Source organism: Oncorhynchus nerka, linkage group LG12, assembly GCF_034236695.1.
Source record: "Oncorhynchus nerka isolate Pitt River linkage group LG12, Oner_Uvic_2.0, whole genome shotgun sequence".
NCBI classification, from domain to species: domain Eukaryota; kingdom Metazoa; phylum Chordata; class Actinopteri; order Salmoniformes; family Salmonidae; genus Oncorhynchus; species Oncorhynchus nerka.
The window spans coordinates 53,333,840-53,355,882 of record NC_088407.1 but is presented as its reverse complement, the minus strand read 5'-3'; the positions used below and the strand labels follow the sequence as shown (position 1 = coordinate 53,355,882).

At 44.3% G+C, this 22,043-nt stretch overlaps 1 protein-coding gene across 2 annotated transcripts in view; it reads right to left on the bottom strand.

Moving 5' to 3' along the window:
- Positions 1-324: 324 nt before the first annotated feature.
- The window catches only part of LOC115138354 (frizzled-3-like), a 41,764-nt gene continuing 20,045 nt past the window's right edge, over positions 325-22,043 (bottom strand). For both annotated transcript variants that reach the window (XM_065025645.1, XM_029675134.2), the window contains 8 exons: positions 8,541-8,737; positions 7,795-8,260; positions 7,235-7,534; positions 6,833-7,084; positions 3,691-3,839; positions 2,886-2,997; positions 2,573-2,760; positions 325-2,257 (listed from right to left, as the gene is read on the bottom strand). In XM_065025645.1, coding sequence (XP_064881717.1) covers positions 2,032-2,257; positions 2,573-2,760; positions 2,886-2,997; positions 3,691-3,839; positions 6,833-7,084; positions 7,235-7,534; positions 7,795-8,260; positions 8,541-8,737 — 1,890 coding nt within the window. In that variant the 3' untranslated portion in view covers positions 325-2,031. The remainder of the gene's footprint in view (positions 2,258-2,572; positions 2,761-2,885; positions 2,998-3,690; positions 3,840-6,832; positions 7,085-7,234; positions 7,535-7,794; positions 8,261-8,540; positions 8,738-22,043) is intronic.

The following is a 22,043-nucleotide window of genomic DNA, read 5'->3' as shown; positions in this document are numbered from 1 at the left end:
GGGGTTGTGAGAAAAGTCCCTGTGGTGATGAGAACACTAAGGCCATGATGGGGAGCACTACATACAGTTGTATGCGCATTAGTGAGAGACAGATAAGAAAAAAAAGAGAGAACGCAAGAAAGAGAAACAGGATCAAAGCGCCATCTTTCCCTTATAATACATTTTTCTTTCTTCCCCCTCTCCGGTGTATTCCTCTAGTAGTCCTTTATTCCAGTGTTGGGGGAACAGGCCCTCTGTTGTTTCACAGAGCCCTCTTGTCAGTAGTAAAGACTATGTACATCCCCCCTCCCCACAAATCCCACCCCCCTTAATAAGTCCCCCACACATTCCTCTGCAAAGCTCTGGAGCAGCAGCAAACTGAGCGCCCTCCCTCCCTTTCCTTCCCTTTCGATCATTCTACCGTAGCTTTCTGAATGCCAAATTGAAACTATTCCCAATGAACTCCAGCAGCAATATGGTATGAATTCCACCGAGCCCATCGGAAGGCAAGGTGAAGGAATGATCATATGAAAACAGGAGTGCCTAAGGGTTGTTTCAAAGCTACACCTTTTCCCCTAGCTTCCTTCGCTTCCTCTCTTATACGTTCCTCTCCTTTTTCTCCACCTGGTGGGAGTATAATGCGGTTTAATGTACAGCACTGCATGTACACACGTAAGCACACAAATACTCGTCGCTCATCTTTTCAGCAATATTCACAGCCAATCTTCACAGTAGAAAAAATAATAGTAGTTTCACAGCCACAGCACAAGAGCACCGTAACACAGACATTGACAGCTCATCTCCTAATTGCTTTGTGTGTATCAGAGTACACACACAACCAGGGGTTGGAACCAGTTCAGGGAACAGAACCGAAAACCATAAAAGAACTAAACATTTCAAGGGACAGAACCGAGAACGAAAGTGATCTATACTGTTCCGGATCAGAACCGTTATTTTAAAAGAATGGGAACCGGTTAATAATGTTCTTTTACTTTCCGGGCATTTTTTTCCCCAGTTCCACAAAAAAATGCAACCAAGCACCTATGCAAAGCCCTCGCTTTGTCACTCAGAAACGTATTCCAGTGTCTGCCTGCCTGCCAGCTGAAAATGATTCAGATATTTTTTATTAGAGAACAATGGATTAACTTGTTCAATGGTAGTTAAGGATAGTTATCAGGTTTCACATTGGATTTATTAACTACAAAATGCAGTATTTTAAACATTTTATCTCTGGTGCCGCTCTGCACACACAAGCGTGTTCGCTAGCTAGCTAGCGCTGGTCTAGGCGGAATTATGTGTAATGTCATGGAAACGAGTCATGGTCAAGGGCTAGCTCTGGTTCAACATTAGTCAACCCAACTCTCTGAAGTTCAAAGACATTCAAAGTTCATTCATAGAAGCTCCTCCTCCGTAGGTATAATTCTGTGGGGCTAATTCAGATAATGTATGTCATAACAACAAGATGCCCAGCTCTTCATGCCCAGCACTCTTCTCACCCGCAAAATTTCAGTCTCATCTCATACACTACACAACACTTGTCTGTCCAATGCATGTACATAGCATACCCACTCCATTCATTGGTGAAGTCATTTAATGTCGAGCTAAAATGTTTTTAAAAAATAAAAAATTCGGAGATTTAAAAAAGGAACAGAAAGGACCTATATAAAACATACTTTTTGGGGGATTCGAACCAGTTCATAACTTTATTTTGCTGGTTGGAACAGTTAAATGGAATGAAAATAATTTTGGTTGCAACCCCGGTACACAACCCACGTCATCCATAGTGGGCTGGCTCTCTGTAACCAGTCTCTCTGTAGGGAGCCCAGTCCAATGTCAACTGCTTGACTGAGGTTTAGCAATTAGCATCTCGCTAATTAGCAACCTCAGTGAAAGGCTGTCCAGGAGTGATCCATTTGTCAGATAGAACGGAAGGCCACACCCCCTCACACCCCTCCTCCTGAATGTGAGGAACCTATGTGTCTGTCAAAGGTGGGGAGCGGGTCAACAACTCACAACTTCCTGTTCCGCGGTGATGACATTTCCTGATTCCGGTCAGGCGCTGGCTCCATCGTCATCATTAGCGACGCGGCCACCGCTCGTCCCGTGGGTGATACGGGTGGGTGAGGCAACGACGAGATCACGCTGGCTACTGTGCCGTGATTGGGATTCCAGTCGGTGGAGGCTGCTGTGAGTGGACAGCGGATGGTCGAGGTGAGGCATGCTGCTGTGGGGGTGTATTGTTTGCTCCTCGCCGCCTCTGTAACTACAGGGGGTGTAGCTGGGGGTTGAGGAAAGAGAGGGGAAGGAGAGGTTAGTTCAATAGCCCAGCACTTTGTGTACAGCACCCACACCAGCAGGTATGTCAGCTATGCTCTCTAAACTCATGAAGTCTTATATAGCCAGGAACTTTTATCTCAGTTATATAACAGATGGATAAGAAGCTGTATACAGACAGAGGATCTCTTGAGGGGCCATATCTAAAACAGGGAAGCCTGATTCCAGTTTTATCACGTAATCATTTTTGACTGTAAAAACTGCTCATATATACGGTGGCATCTGTAGCCAACCCTCCCTCCTTTTCTCCCTCTCCTACCGTCCATCTCGGGAGCGATGCAGGCTGCCATGGTAACTGGTCTTGCTGTGTATGCTGCCAGCCTTGCTGCGGGTGGAGGAGGCGTGGCCCAGAGAGTGGATTGGTCCACGGTCGTCGGGGGCGTGTCTAGGGTCATCAGGCTCTTCCAGAATGGCCAGGTGAGTGGAAGAGGCGTGGGTGGAGGTGCCCTGGAGGGAGGGGAGGGGGGATTAGGAATTAAAAACAGGAATTAGTTATGTAATATAATATCACCCTAACATTATTATTACGGTTAGAAACATGTGAGGTGACAAGGTCATGGTGCCAGTCTTACCTGGGTGGAGGTTCCCCGTGATTTCCTGATGATGGGGGTGTGGGGGTCTCTCAGTAGAGATTGGGCAAAGTCTGGCTCCTGGAGCACCTGTCTGCTCTCATTCACCCCACTACTGCAGAAGGGAGGGGTGAGGGAGATGTGCAGGGAGAGAGGAGTTGGTGGGTGAGAGGGGTGAGGCATCAGAGGACGTGGAGGGGGAGGGAGGGAGAGGGGCAAGGCAGAAGAGGAGGGATGGCAGAGAGTGGGGAGAGAAAGTGAGTGACACAAGGAGGATGGCAGGGAAAGAGGGAAGGCAGAGGGGTGGGAGAGACGCAGAGAAGAGATGGAGAGATGAAGGAAGGAGAGAGGGTTGGGGCGAGCGGAGGAGGAGGAAGGGGTTAATGTTCTGTAATTGAGGGTGGGAGAACAGGTGCAGAAAATAACCTAATCACCATGGAGACCGGGTTATGGGAAGTGTGTGCGTGTGTTTGTGCTAGGATGGAATAAGGCTTTTAAGCCTATGCAATTTATACCAAATGACATTTTCACATCCACGTTGCTCAAAATGTTCATTTTTATATTTTCTAGCGAGTGGTTCTACACTACTAAGTAGACAACTTACCGGCTTGAAATTAGAAATACACACATTTAAGGTAGGACCAGCGATATGACGTAGGTGCACAAAGTAAACAGCATAGTGGGTCAATTTCCGCAACAACTAAGAGCGTTGACACGAGAGGCTAAACTTCGCTCATCGCAATATCTAAGGTGCTGCTCGTGGCATCGTAATTTCAGACACACACACACAAACACTCTCTCTGCTTACTCTTTGCGTCTGCGTCCTTGTAGAAAGCTGGCCCATTCGAAGCAGGTCTTCTTGCTGCCTACCCAGAAAACCGAAGGAATCCCCACCACCAGCATCATCATGTACTTAATGAGGAACAGGGTCAGATCTGGGTGACTGGTCTGCTCAACCTAGACAGAGAGAGAGGGGGGGGGGGGGTGAGTGACTTGTCCAAAATTGACAAAAACTGCTTCGCTTGAACTAATAATACTACATACTTTTTAAACATATATATATATTTTTTAAACAACACATTAGGGTCATCCTACTGAGATTGCCTCATCTAAAACATAATTGCGTTGATTCACGCAATGGGTTCATTTTGGTACAGCGCGTCCCCTCGGCTGATTCTCATCCTTAATAGTTCTACTGGATGGAATGCCAACATGAGTTTCACATCCTGGCATTTAAAGCATACTACATTTTCAATATTGCACATACCATAAAACATACTTTTTTCACATACCCAAAATGCCTACTATTTAGAACGCAAGTAAGGGTATTCGGACACGGCCAGTGTATGTGTGTGTGATCAGAAACACTGGCAGATCAAAACAACTACTCAACCTAACAGAGAGTGAATGCACTGCTCACTGCCCAAAGACAATCATCCCTTCTGCACATGCCAACCCAGTGTGTGTGTGTGTGTGTGTAAGAGAGAGAGTCAGACGGGGTTGCTACCTGTCATCTAAAAACACAACTCCCTCTTGTGGCGATAAACAGCATCACCGATCAAAATGTGCCACACACACACTGACTGCACAAACAGACACACACACACACACACACACAGAGGTTAAAACACACACACGCAGGGACCTCTTTGGGCGCGATCAGGTGACATGGAGCAAAATTGGAATTCCAGAGCGACTATGAGATACAGAGGGGTTCACTGCATGGGGAGGCTTTTCCTGATAATTTTCCGTCATGCCAATAAAGTATTTGAAATTGAATTGAGAGTGAGAGAGAAACAGAGGCAAACAGTATTATTAGTACTATTGCAGCTGTAATGTCCATTCTTCACAACTTTTTTAATAACGTAACCTCTCTATTGCAGAGGCAGATACACATCCACTTTCAATTGATATCGGCCGGGAAGATGAAAGGCTTTCACCAACTGGTAATCTATGTGCGGTCGGTGTGTGTCCAATAGAGACAGTGTGAGTGAGCACAAGTGTTGCATTCTGTTATTCATTTAGTGCCCGATGACAAAACAACCTTATCCTCCCCCCTTCCCCGTCTCTTCCCACAACCATTACAGAGGCATCACACAATACGGCCAGCTAAGCGTGACTGAACAAGCCCTCAGAGAGAGAAAGAGAGAGAAGGAAGCAATCATTCCTCTTTCCCTTCCCCCAGCTAACTCTCAACAAACTACACACACTGCAGATAGGGTGACCACATTTAAAACACCAAAATGCAGGACAATGGAATGATTTTGCGGGACATTCGCGGGTCAGTGTAGCCTACATGAATAAAAACAGCACCCCCCCCACACACACACAAACAAAAAGCAAGCACCAAGCGAGCAAATTGAAGCGCACCTAGCCTACACTTTTACCTTGCACAAAATGTGTGGCTGTTTTAGGAAAATCTGGGAATATATGGCCAAGGAAACATTTCTGGTTGGTCTCAGGGAATGTAAAACAGTTAGGAAGGGAGACTATTAAAACGGGATTGAGTGAAGTAGTAGAAAATATGCTGAATGAGTTACTAATGAGCATGGAGAGCCTTTCAGTCTAATATGGCTATTTACCTATTTTTGTAGCTCTTTGTTAGAAGCACGCTTTTTGTAAGTAGTTAACTGTCCATTTCAAGTTTAGCTGAAATTTAGCCGGAAAGGATTTAACAAATGTTATTGGCCTACGTCTCATCGTGCGCTGCGCAGAATATAAGAGCTCATCAACGATTGGAGAAGTGTTTGATCACCAGTCCCACATCCTTTTGATCTTGTGATGAGGGCAATGTAGAATAGACCGGTTGGAATCGTAATTCTCATCAGTAACCACGTCTCCATCCACAGTTTTTTTGCGAATAAAGTCATAGTGTAGAAAAAAATCTATCAAAACAGGTGTGATAGAATCAGGAAGTTTCGGTACAATTTTATAAAGGCTGGCAGACGTGTTCGTTCGACATGGTGGGATCTGTTTATGCCGGAGAAATTCATTATGCGAGAAATGGCGGTGGAAGCGCCTTTATGGGCAAATATCGATATAATAACCATCATATCGAAGTAAAGTCAAGTGATGATATGGTGTGTGGTCCTCCCACTACGACTTACTAGGCTACAGATGAAATCATTTAGGATGAACTTCACAGGGTGGTGAAAGTGCACAGTAATAAGCTTGATACTACTTTCCAATAAATAGAGGGTCTTATTCGGGTGACATGATGATCGATGCTTGACTGCCGTTTGACAAATACAAATATTCTCGCCCTTGTCCATAATAATCTCATATAGACTAGTTTAACTGTACTATCATAGAGCTGTTGGCTAGAGCGCACGTGCCAAGAGTAAGCACGTTTGCTATTTAACGCAAAGGTTTTCATGACAAAACTGTCGGTAGAGTTAAAAATGCGATGGAAAGATCATGTCGATTTTTATTCGGTAAATGAAAACTTAAGTGAAAAAGTACATTGTGTGTACTACGACATCATGCACCGATTTTCATCTGTAACAAGTCAGTTTGGTGGATTCTAGAATATTCTCATGAAATTCTCTGTCGCCAATTGGATGGAAACCTAGCTAGTGAATGTGAAGTCTGACTGAAATACGGCACAAATAGATTTTTTACTCTAAATTATTGGTGTTTTAATTTGTTGATAAAATGATTGTTTGGTTGCAAGACGTGGGAAAAAATGTGTGACTGCCCACACAATCCGGGACATGTGGTCATCCTAACTGCAAGTGCTTACTAATTAAGAGGAAGCACAGAGTGGTTGGGAGTCAGAGGAGGAAACTTTATACTGTGAAGTTGGGTTAGGCAGAGTAAAGTTAGTGTGTGTGCGCACTTTACAGAACTTGGGAAGCAGAGAGGAACTGGTAATAGGAGCTGTAAACTAGGGGAGAAGAGAGAGAGTGAGCGAGCGAGCAATGCGAGTACGGGCACACACACACAGCTACCTGGTAGGGACAGGGTATGTGGTAGTCTCTGCAGTGCTCCTGGACCCAGGTGATCTCCCAGACAGCCCTGTTGCTATGTTCATACAGGTAGCAGGATATCACCGTGAGCAGAGGTACCAGGTAGAGCACAGAGAAAACCCCGATACGGATCATAAACTTCACCAGCTTGTCCTGGTTCTCCTTCTCCAGAGGGATCTCCATACGCACACGGTTCAGTGCCACGATGCCCACCAGTAACAGAGATACACCCACCTAGAGGCAGATAGACAGGGACTAGTTTAGATTAGAGTATGGCTTATTGGTCAAAGGGGCCATCTTCAGTTATTCACATTGCATTTATTTATTGTTTGTTTAGTCAGTTAAGGAGCTAGTTAAATAAATATTAATAGAATGAACGCTCACCGCCACGTTGAGGCAGAGCGGTGCTAGCAGGAACCAGCGCAGCGCTGTGACGTCGTAGAGGCCTATGAAGCACACCCCACTCACACCGTCGCCCTCAATCTTGTTGAGGGCCAGCAGGGCCACGGTGAGGCAGCCGGGCAGGCCCCAAGCGCAGGTGTGGAAGAGCAGGGCCTTCTTCTCGATGGCCTCGCTGCCCCATTTGGGAACGGCCGCCAGGAACCAGGTGATGGTGAGGATGACCCACCACACACTGCCAGCCATGGTGAAGAAATACAGCACCATAAAGAACAGAGAGCACACCTGGAGGAGAGAGAGAGAGAAAGAGGAGAAAAGAGAGGAGATGGGGAGAAGAGAAGAGGAAAAATAGAAGAGGAGGAGAGAAAAGAAGAGAGGAAGAGAGGGAGACGAGAACAGGGCTTAGAGAAGAAGACTGAAGAATGTTTTACATGTGTACCGGGAACATAATTTCTGCATTTTTTGATGTACACTAGTAGCCATGAACATCAGAGAAAATAATGTATTATTTAATCAATCAATCACTAAGCAGATGGGTCACCTACCTTGTTGTGTGAGCCCTGCGTGACGGTGGCCGCCCGGTACTGGGCGGGGTTCGACGCATTGCACGCCACCCTGTCCTCCAATAGGAAGCCCAGAAAGAAGACCAGTGACACCATCATGTAGCAGATGGCGTAGAAGATGATTGGCCGCTCGGGGTAGCGGAACCTCGTGACGTCGATGAGAAACGTGAGGAAGGTGAAGAGCGTCGCCGCGAGACACACGATAGACACCACGCCGATGAAGTAGCGGGCGAAGGTGAGCTCCGAGCGCTGGAAGTACATGTTGGGGCAGGGGGCCGAGCAGTCGCGCGTGCCCAGGAACGAGTAGCCCAGGTCAGGCTCCATCTTGAGCTCGCGGGGGCACCAGAAGCCGTAGTCCCTCTGGATGGAGATGGGAGAGATGTCTGTGGGGTCCACGCTGGTTTGCAGGTCCACAGTACGGGGGTAGGCCTCGTCACAGTCTGGGTACCTGGGGGGGGGGAACGAGGGAGGGAGAGAGAGCCAAGATGAACAAAATGTGTTTGAGGTTGTGGTGGTAAGTAATTGTGGTGTCTCTGGTCAGCGAGGGTGTCTGGACAGTCCGTGTTACTTTCCTTTTAGAGGATATAGTTGAGCGAATAGGTAATGGTTATGGTAGGGTCAGGGTGAGTGCTTAATGGTCAATCAAAAGGCAGAGATCCTCTTAAGAGTTAATTCTTTGGTCTGCATCTTTATTGTAAGGTCAACCTAGGGACGGTCCCAAACAGTACCTGCTACACTCTATCTCGTCTGGCCAGGTCACACCGAACATCTCCATGAGTTTGTGGCAGTCCCTCTTGGCGCGGTGGCACAGGGCTCGGCAGGGCATGGACACGCGGCCATACTCCATACAGACTGGAGCGTAGAGGGCACATAGGAACATCCTCAGGTCCTCCGAACACTGCAGGTTCACCATGGGGTGGAAGGGCTGAGGGAGGAGAGGGGGGATAGGGAGGGATGGAGGAAGAGAGAGACTGATTGCTAAATACACAAACCAACAGGCACAGCTCCAGTTTCCCACGCTACAGTTGAGGTCAGGGGGAACCTGCTTGACGAGGCTCAGCTTACATGTAAATCTTTCTCACACACACACACCTCCCACAGGCGAAAGACCTGTTTGGTTTGTGGAGGGGAAACAGTTTGAGACACTTCTTATATCTACCTATTATGAAAAGTCCCTAGAAACACATATGTAGAGGTTCCTGTTCATTTCTAAATAGCCATCAAAGGAGCGAGAGAGAGCGAGAGCTGTCGTCAGAAACTCCATCAATATTTAGGCCAGGATATGAAATATTCACAGAAAGCCATCACATCAGAGCACAGTCCGGACACACACAGACAACAATCCTGGTTTGAAGAAGAAACACCAGCAGACACTCTGGCCTAGAAATATGGAGTTTGTCCATTCCTGTTCTAGCAACTAGCTAACTAGATAGTGCTCGTCTTCATGCATTTTTTGCCTTCAAGCCCTAGCAATCTGTGTAATGAGCCTTCTGTGAAAACACACGCTGAATGCAAAACACAAAATCCCACTCATTTGCTCTGTCTATCACTTTAATGCTGTGAAAAGGGATTAGTGCTGTTCCTTAGGCATGTCAGGGCACAAATAAAAATGTCACACACACACACCTCCCGTATACAGACGGTAAAGTCACCATCAGCGAAACAAAATCAGTGAGACCGAAGCACACAGAGGGGATTTCCTTGCGCTTGACTAATAGTCAGGAGATCAGTGTGAGGGCTTTAGACGGTCTAAATGTCACCTCATAAGAGTTCATACATCTAACACACAGATACACACAGAGGGCATGTCAAAACAACATCTGTCTGTGTGTGCAATTTGTACAATAAGAGCAGGCGCGTGTTTGTGTGTGTTAAGGTTTCCATTAGCCGATAATAGCCGGATGCTGGCTGTTAAAATAAATAGAAAAACAGAAAATTGTCTGGGGAGAAGCCAAATCATTGAGCAAAATTTTTTCATGCAATTGTGTGTTAAAAACTGTTTTTTGGGCCAGTGTTTAAAAAAAAAAAAAAAGGGCTCCGATTTCCATTTCTCAACCGGTAATTGAAGCGCGCTTCCCATTCACCATTCAAACGCATAGGCAATGGAAGGAAGGCTTCATCAAGTGCTGCTGGAGGCAGAATGCATTTTGAAAACATATACCGTAGCTACTTAATTGTTTGAAACCTGAACGTTTTACTACACGAGGCATGTTTTATGTTGCTTCAAAGTAACCTAGTCAAAGTCCGACCATATCCGTGGAGGAAATTATTTTATAAAAGACTTCCACATGCCATTGAAACCAGTAGCCTCTCTCTCAGCTTCTATTGATTATCAACTTTCCTTCAGTGTCCAGTAGCCAAAAGGCACATTCACACATAGCATACTGCCTACTAACATTAAGAAACAAATAGTTTATTAACATTAAGCTAAACGTTCTGATCTGTTGCATCAGATTCATAGCTTTTTAAATGTGTTTTTATGTAGCCTACTGGTTGTATGAATTTGGGATCTATCGTCCCACAACTGTCCCAGAGTTTGTTTGGGATATTTTTTCCTTGACCCGCTGACCAATTGAAGGTCAACTTTTCTACAATGGAGGATAGTAGATTGACTTAGGCGGCACATCCATAAGGCTAGGGAAAGCTAAGCTTTACATAAGTAAATTGTCAAAATGATAGCCTAATTAGCCTATTCCTGTCTACACAGAAATAAAATCATTCAAAATATGCTACTAAAGCATGATTTGACCACAGAGGATTATTAGCTTCCCCTAGCCTTTTTTTTATTGGTTTTGTGGATTGTTTAAAAAAATAATTGCATTGCGTACAGTCCGAAGGCAGTGCACCCAATTTTGGCAATTCGAGTGGCAAACACAAAATATTGTTTGTGTGTGATCAGGGGTGTATTCATTCTGCCGATTCTGTTGAACAACGTTTCTTAAAACGGAAGCATACGGAATGACACGGGGATAAACAAGTATGTGGACACCCTTTCAAATGAGTGGATTCGGCTATTTCAGCCACCCCTGCTGCTGAGAGGTGTATAACAATAGAGCACACAGCCATGCAATCTCCACCTTCATAGGATGCCACCTTTACAACAAGTCAGTTCATCAAATTTCTGCCCTACTAGAGTTGCCCCGGTAAACTGTAATTGTGAAGTTCATCAGGAGCTGAAGTGGGTTTCCATGGCCGAGCAGCCGCACACAAGCCTAAGATCACCCTGCGCAATGCCAAGAGTCGGCTGGAGTGGTGTGCAGCTCGCCGCCATTGGACTCTGGAGCAGTGGAAATGCGTATTTTTATCTGGCAGTCCGACGGACAAATGTGGGTGGCAAAGGGCAGCAAAAGGGGAGAACTCAATAAAAAGACCATGATTTTGTAATGAGATGTTCAAGGAGCATGTGTCCACTAGTGTAACTGAATTTGCACAGTAGAAGCTCTCATTTGCAACTGTTGGATTAATAATTACGCTCTGTATCAACTAGATGCAGGCAATAGTGTGCAAGGCAAATGTGTCACTGTCTATCACCTTGATTACTCCAATACATTTTCTTGACCTGTACACCTACGTTGTAAACTTTCATTCATTGGCTAGGTTGTAGTAACCTCATGATGGGTACAGGGAACATTTGCGTATCATGTAGTAGCCTAAACCTGGATGTTACAATGAGCTGGGTGAATGGAATATGATTTGCACAGTCATCCAATATTCCGTAATAGAAATAAGGCCATGCTCATCCTCTCTCATCTTAAATGGCACCGAGCGCCACTGTGCATGGGCTAGTGATTTTGCGGTTACTCATCTTGTTGGCTGACAAAAAGGAAAATGCGGACAGTTATTCTAGCATCTTCAAAGTCTGCAGTGAGGACACACATCGTTGCATCCTCGACTTGCATGTTCTGTTAAGATGAATTACCATCATCCAAATGTGATTATCTGTCATTCTGAGTGGGTGGAAGGCCCAATGCATATGAATTAAAATGCTGCCGGTCAAATGTCCAGTGCCACATTTTCATGACGGGAATCGTGGTGTGTGTGTGTATATATATATATATATGAATATATATATATATATATATATATATATATATGTGCATGCGCACAGAGTGAGGGTAAACAGTGACTTGCCGGATAGAGAGAGAGTGAGCGAGAGAGACGTCTCAATAACAGAGAAAAAAATACAGGGAAGCATAAGAACACTGTCCCCATCATTCTCTCTCCTCATTTTGTTACATTACAGCCTTATTAAAAAATGTATTAAAATATTTTCCTCTTCAATCTACAAACCCCATAATGACAAAGCGAAAACAGGTTGACATTTTTGTACATTTAAAAAAATATTTTATTTACATAAGTATTCAGACCCTTTGTTATGAGACTCGAAATTGAGCTCAGGTGCAACTTGTTTCCACTGATCATCCTTGAGATGTTTCTACAACTTGGAGTCCACCTGTGGTAAATTAAATTGATTGGACATGATTTGGAAAGGCACACACCTGTCTATATAATGTCCCACAGTTGACAGCGCATGTCAGAGCAAAAACCAAGCCTTGAGGTTGAAGGAACTGTCCGTAGAGCTCCGAGACCGAGACAGGATTGTCTGTGCCTAGAATCCTGTCTCGGAGCTCTACGGACAGTTCCTTCAACCTCATGGCTTGGTTTTTGCTCTGACATGCGCTGTAACCAAAAATGGGTAACCAAAAATGTCTGCAGCATTGAAGGTCCCCAAGACCACAGTGGCCTCCATCATTCTTAAAAAATGGAAGAAGTTTGGAACGACCAGGACTCTTCCTAAAGCTGGCCGCCCGACCAATCTGAGCAATCGGGGGAGAGTGTCTTGGTAAGAGACGTGACCAAGAACTCGATAGTCACTCTGACAGAGCTCCATAGCTCCTCTGTGGAAATGGGAGAACATTTCAGAAAGACAACCATCTCTGTAGCACTCCACCAATCAGGCCTTTATGGTAGAGTGGCCAGACAGATGCCACTTTTCAGTAAAAGGCACGACAGCCCACTTGGAGTTTGCCAAAAGGCACCTAAAGGACTGTCAGACCATGAGAAACAAGATTCTCTCCTCTGATGAAACCAAGATTGAGCTCTTTGGCCTGAATGCCAAGCATCACATCTGGAGGAAACCTGGCACCATCCCTACGGTGAAGCATTGTGGTGGCAGGGTCATGCTATGGCAATATTTTTCGGAGGAAGGGACTTGGAGACTTGTCAGGATTGAGGGAAAGATTAACGAAGCAAAGTAGACAGATCCTTGATGAAAACCTGCTCCAGAGCGCTCTGGACCTCCGACTGGGGTGAAGGTTCACCTTCCAACAGGACAACGACCCTAAGCACACAGCCAAGACAATGCAGGAGTGGCTTCGTGACAAGTCTCTGAATGTCCTTGAGTGGCCCAGCCAAGCTTGTAGCATCACACCCAAGACAATTCAAGGCTGTAATCACTGCCAAAAGGTGCTTCAACAAAGTACTGAGTAAAGGGTCTGAATACTTATCACGCCTAAAGGAGGCCAGTTGTTCAGGCTAGTGGGTTGTGAAGCGACGAGTATTGCTCAGGCAGTATGTGACGATAATGAATCGAGACAAATTTAGAGGAATAAAACACTGCACTTAGAGCACTTCCCACCCATGTGTGCGCGCGTTGGCCTCCCTGCCCTATTTGGAGTCTGTTTTGATCATTCTCGATTGGTGCACTCAAGATCTTTACGCCAGAAAATAATTCCCACCCGCAAATGGGTGCAGCGACGCATGAGTTCCCAGACATGTTTAAGACAGTAACAGCACACCCCATCACAAAAATCTCACTGACTGAACCACACACAGAAACAGTCAATGTCATATGGTGCTCTTGTTAATGCATAAATGCAAGTGTTTGTGTGTGAGTTAGAGCGTGTGAACTTGGGTTTACGGTCGAAGCTCACAGCTGAGCATGTTGGCACCACAAACAGACACCTCTAGATGGTGAGTGTGTGTATAAGCATAAGCATTCGTGTGTGTGTGTGTGTCAGAGGGTTCAGCTGGCCTTATCCTGCTCTACCTATCAGAGCAGCTGAAGGAGAAAGCGCCTCACTTTGAAATGGCCTTCACTGTGATATACTGTGCACACACAAATGCATCCAAGCACACACTCTCCATTCCTATTGAGTGCCATGGCCTAACAGGAGCCTGGGGCAGCTCGTTCTGCACGACTGTGTTACACCGGCCAGCTGAGTGGCCTATTTCTGCATGAGTGTGTTCTCATGCTGTGTGTGTGACCAGTTTCTCCCTCAACCACTTTGTGTGTGTGTGTGTGCACTGTGGTGGTCTCTTTTACCCCTGTGAGTTTGTGCTTGCATGGTGGCTGGCCCCCTTTCCCTCTCTCCTCCAGTGATAGATTTTCCTCCATCTGACGTGGCCCAGTGAGTCTAATGGGGTCTGAGAGGCTAACTTGCCCGAGAACATTGACATTAAGTGGTTTGATTGTGCCGTCAAAGGAGGTGGATAAGAATGGCGATCAAACCTCTATTCATGTTGAGTTGGGTTTTATTTGTGTGGCACTTTTTTGTTCTGCTGTTACAGTCAAAGAGCACTTCAAAAGCAAAGGCCCCTAAAACAAGCCTTGGGTGATTGCACAACCCTTTGGATTAGGGATGGTGGGGAACACTTTAGAGCAGGGGTGGCCATCCCTGGCCCCGGTCCAGGAGAGCGCTACAGGGTGTGCAGGCTTTTGTTCCATTCCAGCTCTAAAAAGGGGATTATGATGAGTTGAGTATTCTGAAACCGGTTGTTGTTTATTGTTACATGGACGTGACATATACAGAAGACACAAGATAGAGAATCTAACATGAAATATGTCTAAGTTCAAGACAGAGAAATATAGCTCTCCCTCGCTCTCTGTTGAATTTCTCATCTGTTTTACAGCTTTCCCTTCTTATAAACTTTCAGTCATCTGCTCTCTTTCCTGCTCTCCCTCCTCCCCAGGTAGTTGTAAAGACGTCTGCTTGCTTCCCATCCAAAACAGTTCGTAAGAGTTTGTGTATATATTAAGACAACATTTTGTGACTTTTTTGTTTGTTTTAGACTCGGGTAAGGGTTTTTTCGGCTGTTTGGGCATTTTTCCCGGAGACAAGCTGAAGTTCGGGGCTGAAGTCTACGCCCCTTCGTCGGTGATTGGTCAACAGTAGGGAAACTTCAATAAATTCTTTGTCATTGAACGAGAGATGAGTCCTTTTCATTCAAATTTTTTTATTGAGAAATATTGCACCAAACATCTTAGATGTAAAATTGCACAACTAACTTGGCAAAAACATCAAAAGCAATGACATGATTATTCTGTGAACAAAAATAAACGCAACATGTAAAGTGCTGGTCCCATGTTTCATGAGCTGAAATGAAAGATTCCAGAAATTTTGCACAAAAAAAAAAAAAAGTCTCTTAATTTCTGGGCAAGAATTTGTTTACATCCCTGTTAGTGAGCATTTCTCCTTTGCCAAGGTAATCCATCCACCTGACAGGTGTGGCATATCAAGAAGCTGATTAAACAGCATGAACCTTACACAGGTGCACCTTGTGCTGGGGGCAATAAAAGGCCTCAAAATGTGCAGTTGTGTCACAACACAATATATAGACTCCCCTTTTCTTTTTTTTCTACTGTGTTATTGACTTGTTAATGGTTTACTCCATGTGTAACTGTGTTGTCTGTTCACACTGCTATGCTTTATCTTGGCCAGGTCGCAGTTGCAAATGAGAACTTGTTCTCAACTAGCCTACCTGGTTAAATAAAGGTGAAAAAAAAATGCCACAGATGTCTCAAGTTGAGGGAGTGTGCAATTGGCATGCTGAGTGCAGGAATGTCCGCCAGATAATTTAATGTTCATTTCTCTACCATAAGCCGCCTCCAACATCAATTTAGAGAATTTGGCAGTACATCCAACTGGCCTCACAACCGCAGACCACGTGTCACCATGCCAGCCTAGGACCTCCATATCCGGTTTCTTCACCAGCGGGATTGTCTGAGACCATCCACCCGGACAACTGATGAAATTGTGGGTTTGCACAACTGAAGAATTTCTGCACAAACTGTCAGAAACCATGTCAGGGAAGCTCATCTGTGTGCTAGTCATCCTCACCAGGGTCTTGACCTGACTGCAGTTCGACGTCGTAACCAACTTCAGTGGGAAAATGCTCACCTTCAATGAGCACTGGCAAGCTGGAGAAGTGTGCTCTGTACGGATGAATCCCAGTTTCAACTGTACTGGGCAGATGGCAGACAACGTGTATGGCGTTATAACGGTTTGCCGATGTCAATGTTGTAAACAGAGTGTCCCATGGTGGTGGTGGGGTTATGATATGGGAAGTCATAAGCTATGGACAACGAACGCAATTGCATTTTACTGATGGCAATTTGAATGCACAGAGATACCGTGACGAGATCCTGAGGCCCATTATTGTGCCATTCAGCCACCACCATCACATCATGTTTCAGCATGATAATGCACGGCCCCATGTCGCAAGGATCGGTACATAATTCCTGGAAGATTAAAATGTCCCAGTTTTCCACGGTCTACATACTCACCAGACATGTCACCCAATGAGCATGTGAGATGCTCTGGATCGACGTGTACTTCAGTGTTTTACAGTTCCCGCCAATATCCAGCAACTTAGCACAGCCATTGAAGAGGAGTGGGACAACATTCCACAATTAACAGTGTGATCAACTCTATGCGAAGGAGATGTCGCGCTGCATGAGGCAAATGGTGGTCACACCAGATACTGACTGGTTTACTGTTCCACGTCCCTATTTTTTTAATGTATCTGAACAGATGTATATCTGTATTCCCAGTCATGTGAAATCCATAGATTAGTGTCTAATGAATTTATTTAAATAGATTGATTTCCTTATATGAAAGAACTCAGTAAAATCTTAAATTGTTGGATGTTTGGGGGTCTCCCGAGTGGCGCAGTGGTCTAAGGGTTCGATCCCAGGCTGTGTCACAGCCAGTCGTGACCAGGAGACCCATGAGGCAGCGCACAATTGGCTCAGCGTCGTCGGGATTGGGTGAGGGTTTGCCCGGCTGGGATTTCCTTGTCATATTGTGCTCTTGCGACTCCCTGCAGCTGGCCGGTGCGCCTGCAAACTGACTTCGGTCGCAAGCTGAACGATGTTTCCGCCGACACATTGGTGCGGCTGGCGTCCGGGTTAAGGGAGTAGTGTATCAAGAAGCAGTGCGGCTTGGCAGGGTCGTGTTTCGGAGGAGGCATGGCTCTCGAGTCCGTAGGGGAGATGCAGCGAGGGGACAAGACTAACAACCAATTGGGGAGAAAAAGGGGTAAAAGTACAACAACAACAAAAAAAGGTGTGTGTGTGTGTGTGTATATATATATATATATATATGTGCAAGAAAGTAAGTGAACCCTTTGGAATTACCTGGATTTCTGCATAAATTGGTCATCAAATTTGATCTTATCTTCATCTTATTCACAACAATAGACAAACAGTGTGCTTAAACTAATAATGCACAAATGATAGTATTTTTCTTGTCTATATTGAATATATAATTTAAACAGTCACAGTGTAGGTTGGAAAAAGTACGTGAACCCCTAGTCTAATTACTTCTCCAAAAAGCTAAATCTGAGTCAGCTAACCTGGAGGCCAATCAATGAGAAGAGATTGGAGATGTTGGTTGGAGATGTTGGTTAGAGCTGCCTTTCCCTATAAAAACTCACACAATTTGAGTTTGCTATTCACAAGAAGCATTACCTGATGTCAACCATGCCTCGAACAAAAGATCTCAGAAGACCTAAGATTAAGAAATTGTTGACTTGTATAAAGCTGGAAAATGGTACAGAAGTATCTCTAAAAGCCCTGATGTTCAAGTCCGCGGTAAGACAAATAGTCTATAAATGGAGAAAGTTCAGCACTGTTGCTACTCTCCCTAGGAGTGGCCGTCCTGCAAAGATGATTGCAAGAGCACAGTGCAGAACGCTCAATGAGGTAAGGAAGAATCCTAGAGTGTTAGCTAAAGACTTACAGAAATCTCTGGAACATGCTAACATCTCTGTTGACCAGTCTACGATACGCAAAACACTAAACAAGAATGGTGTTCCATGGAAGAAGCCACTGCTGCCCAAAAAAATCATCTGAAGTTTGCAAAAGTGCACCTGCATATTCCACAGCGCTACTGGCAATATATTATGTGGACAGATGAAACTACAGTGGAGTTGTTTGGAAGGAACACACAAACCTGTGTGGAGAAAAAAAAAAGTATGGCACACCAACATCAAAACCTCATCCCAACTGTAAAGTATGGTGGAGGGAGCATCATGGTTTGGGGCTGCTTTGCTACCTTCAGGGCTTGGACAGCTTGCTATCGTCGAAAGAAAAATGAAAGTGTATTTTTTAAACTTTTTTATTTAATTTAACCTAACTAGGCAAGTCAGTTAAGAACAAATTCTTATTTACAATGACGGTCTATGAACAGTGGGGTTAACTTCCATGTTCAGGGGCAGAACGACAGATGTCAGCTCTAGGATTCGATCTAGCAACCTTTCGGTTACTGGCCCAACACTAACCACTACGCCACCTGCTGCCCCAAGATAAATGTCTTTATCAAGACATTTTGCAGGAGAATGTTAGGCCATCTGTCCGCCATTGAAGCTCAACAGAAGTTGGTTGATGCAACAGGACAACGACCCAAAACACGGAGGTAAATCAAAAACAGAATGGCTTCAACAGAAGAGAATACACCTTCTTGAGTGGCCCAGTCAGAGTCCTGACCTCAACCTGATTGAGATGCTGTGGCATGACCTCAAGAAAGCAGTTCACACCAGACATCCCAAGAATATTGCTTAACTGAAACAGTTTTGTAAAGAGGAATGGTCCAAAATTCCTACTGACCATTGGGCAGGTCCGATCCGCAACTACAGAACAGGTTTGGTTGAGGTTATTGCTGCCAAAGTAGGGTCAACCAGTTAAATTAAATTAAAAATGTTCACATACTTGTACTGTGAATGTTTACACAGTGTTCAATAAAGACATGAAAACGTAAAATCGTTTGTAGTTTAAGCAGACTGTCTATTGTTGTGACCTAGATGAAGATCAAATGTCATGACCAATGTATTCAGAAATCCAGCTATTTCCAAAGGGTTCACATACTTTTTCTTCCCACTGTGTGTTTGTCTGAAGTTTACATACACCTTAGCCAAATACATTTAAACTCAGTTTTTCACAATTCCTGACATTTAATCCGAGTAAAAACTCCCAGTCTTAGGTCAGTTAGGATCACTACTTTATTTTAAGAATGTGAAAAGTCAGAATAATAGGAGAGAGAATGATTTATTTAAACTTAAATTATTTTCATCACATTCCCAGTGGGTAAGAAGTTTACACACACTCAATTAGTATTTGGTAGCATTGCCTTTAAATTGTTCAACTTGGGTCAATCGTTGCGGGTAGCCTTCCACAAGCTTCCCACAATAAGTTGGGTGAATTTTGCCCCATTCCTCCTGACAGAGCTGGTGTAACTGAGTCAGGTTTGTAGGCCTCCTTGCTAACACAGGCTTTTTTAGTTCTGCCCACAACTTTTCTATAGTATTGAGGTCAGGGCGTTGTGATGGCCACTCCAATACCTCGACTTCGTTGTCCTTAAGCCATTTTGCCACAACTTTGGAAGTGTGCTTGGGGTCATTGTCCATTTGGAAGACCCATTTGCGACCAAGCTTTAACTGACTGGATGTCTTGAGATGTTGCTTCAACATATCCACATCCTTTTCCTACCTCATGATGCCATCTGTTTTGTGAAGTGCACCAGTCCCTTCTGCAGAAAAGCATCCCCACAACATGAAGCTGACACCCCCGTGCTTCACGGTTGGAATGGTGTTCCTCAGCTTGCAAGACTCACCCTTTTTCCTCCAAGCATAACGATGGTCATTATGACCAAACAGTTCTATTTTTGTTTCATCAGACCATTTCTCCAAAAAGTACGATCTTTGTCCACATGTGCAGTTGCAAACCGTAGTCTGGCTTTTTTTAATGGCGGTTTTGGAGCAGTGGCTTCTTCCTTTCTGAGTGGACTTTCAGGTTATGTCAATATAGGACTCGTTTTACTGTGGAAATAGACACTTTTGTACCCATTTCCTCCAGCATCTTCACACGGCCCTTTGCTGTTGATCTGGGATTGATTTGCACTTTTTGCACCAAAGTACGCTCATCTCTAGGAGAACGAGTCTCCTTCCTGAGTGGTATGACGGCTGTGTGGTTCCATGGTGTTTATACTTGCGTACTAGGATGAACCAGACTTGTGGAGGTCTACAATTTATTTTCTGAGGTCTTGGCTGATTTATTTTGATTTTCCCATGATGTCAAGCAAAGAGGCATTGTGTTTGAAGGTAGGCCTTGAAATACATCCACAGGAACACCTCCAATTGCCTCAAATGATGTCAATTAGCCTATCAGAAGCTTCTAAAGCCATGACATTTTCTGGAATTTTCCAAGCTGTTTGATCAGAAATAATGTACGGTGTAGACATTGTTAATGATATAAAATTACTATTGTAGCTGGAAACAGGAGATTATTTTATGGAATATCTCCATAGGCGTACAGAAGCCCATTATCAGCAACCATCACTCCTGTGTTCCAATGGCACCTTGTGTTAGCTAATCCAAGCTTATAATTTAAAAAAGGCTAAATGATCATTAGAAAATAATTTTGCAATTATGTTAGCACAGCTGGAAACTGTTGTTCTGATTAAAGAAGCAATAAAACTTGCCCTCTTTAGACAAATTGAGTGTCTGGAGCATCAGCATTTGTCAGTTCGATTACAGGCTCAAAATGGCCAGAAACAAAAGACCTTTCTTCTGAAACTCAGTCCATTCTTGTTCTGAGAAATTAAGGCTATTCTATGTGAGAAATATTCAAGAAACTGAAGATCTCGTACAATGCTGTGTACTACTCCCTTCACAGAAGAGCGCAAACTGTCTCTAACCAGAATAGAATGAGGAGTGGCAGGCCCCGGTGCACAACAGAGTCCTCAACTGGCAGAGTCATTAAATAGTACCCGCAAAACACCAGTCTCAACATCAACAATGAAGAGGCGACTCTGGGATGCTGGCCTTCTCGGCAAAGTTGCAAAAAAAACAGACACTGGACAGAGGAAGATTGGGGAAAAAAGTGTTATGAATAGAAAAATCTAAGTTTGAGGTGTTCGGATCACAAAGAACAACATTTGTGAGATGCAGAAAAAATGAAAAGATGCTGGAGGAGTGCTTGACACCATCTGTCAAGCATGGTGGAGGCAATGTGATGGTATGGGGGTGCTTTGGTGGTGGTAAAGTGGGAGATATGTACAGGGTAAAAGGGATCTTGAAGAAGGAAGGCAAATCACTCCATTTTGCAATGCCATGCCATACCCTGTGGATGGCGCTTAATTGGAGCCAATTTCCTCCTACAACAGGACAATGACCCAAAGCACAGCATCAAACTATGCAATAATTATTTAGGGAAGAAGCAGTCAGCTGATATTCTGTCTATAATGTAGTGGCCAGCACAGTCAGCTTGACCGTATCGTACGTAATAAGTACACATCAAGCCAATCCAACTTCTGGGAGGTGCTTCAGGAAGCATGGGGTGAAATCTCTTCAGATTACCTCGACAAATTGACAACTAGAATGCCAAAGGTCCGCAAGGCTGTAATTGCTGCAAGTGGAGGATTCTTTGACAAAAGCAAAGGACAATTATTTTTTCAATTAAAAAAAAATCATTATTTACAACCTGGTCAACGTTTCCTATTCATTTTGCAAATAATTTAATGTATGCTTTCATGGAAAACAAGGACATTTCTTAGAGACCCAAACTTTTGAAAGGTTGTGTTTAGACACCGTGTTTGGAAAGTATTCAGACCCCTTCCCTTTTTCCAAATTTTGTTACATTACAACCTTATTCAAAAATGTATTAAATACTTCCCCCAATCTACAAACAATACCCCATAATGAAAAAGTGAAAACAGTTTTGTAGAAATCTTTGCAAATTTATCACACAAAAAAAATAAAAAAATAAAACATATTTACATAAGCATTCAGACCCTTTGCTATGAGACTCAAATTTTAGATCAGGGGAATCCTGTTTCCATTGATCATCCTTGAGATGTTTCTACAACTTGAATGGAGTCTACCTGTTGTAAATTCAATTGATTGGACATGATTTGGAAAGAAACACACACACCGGTCTATTTAACCTCCCAAAG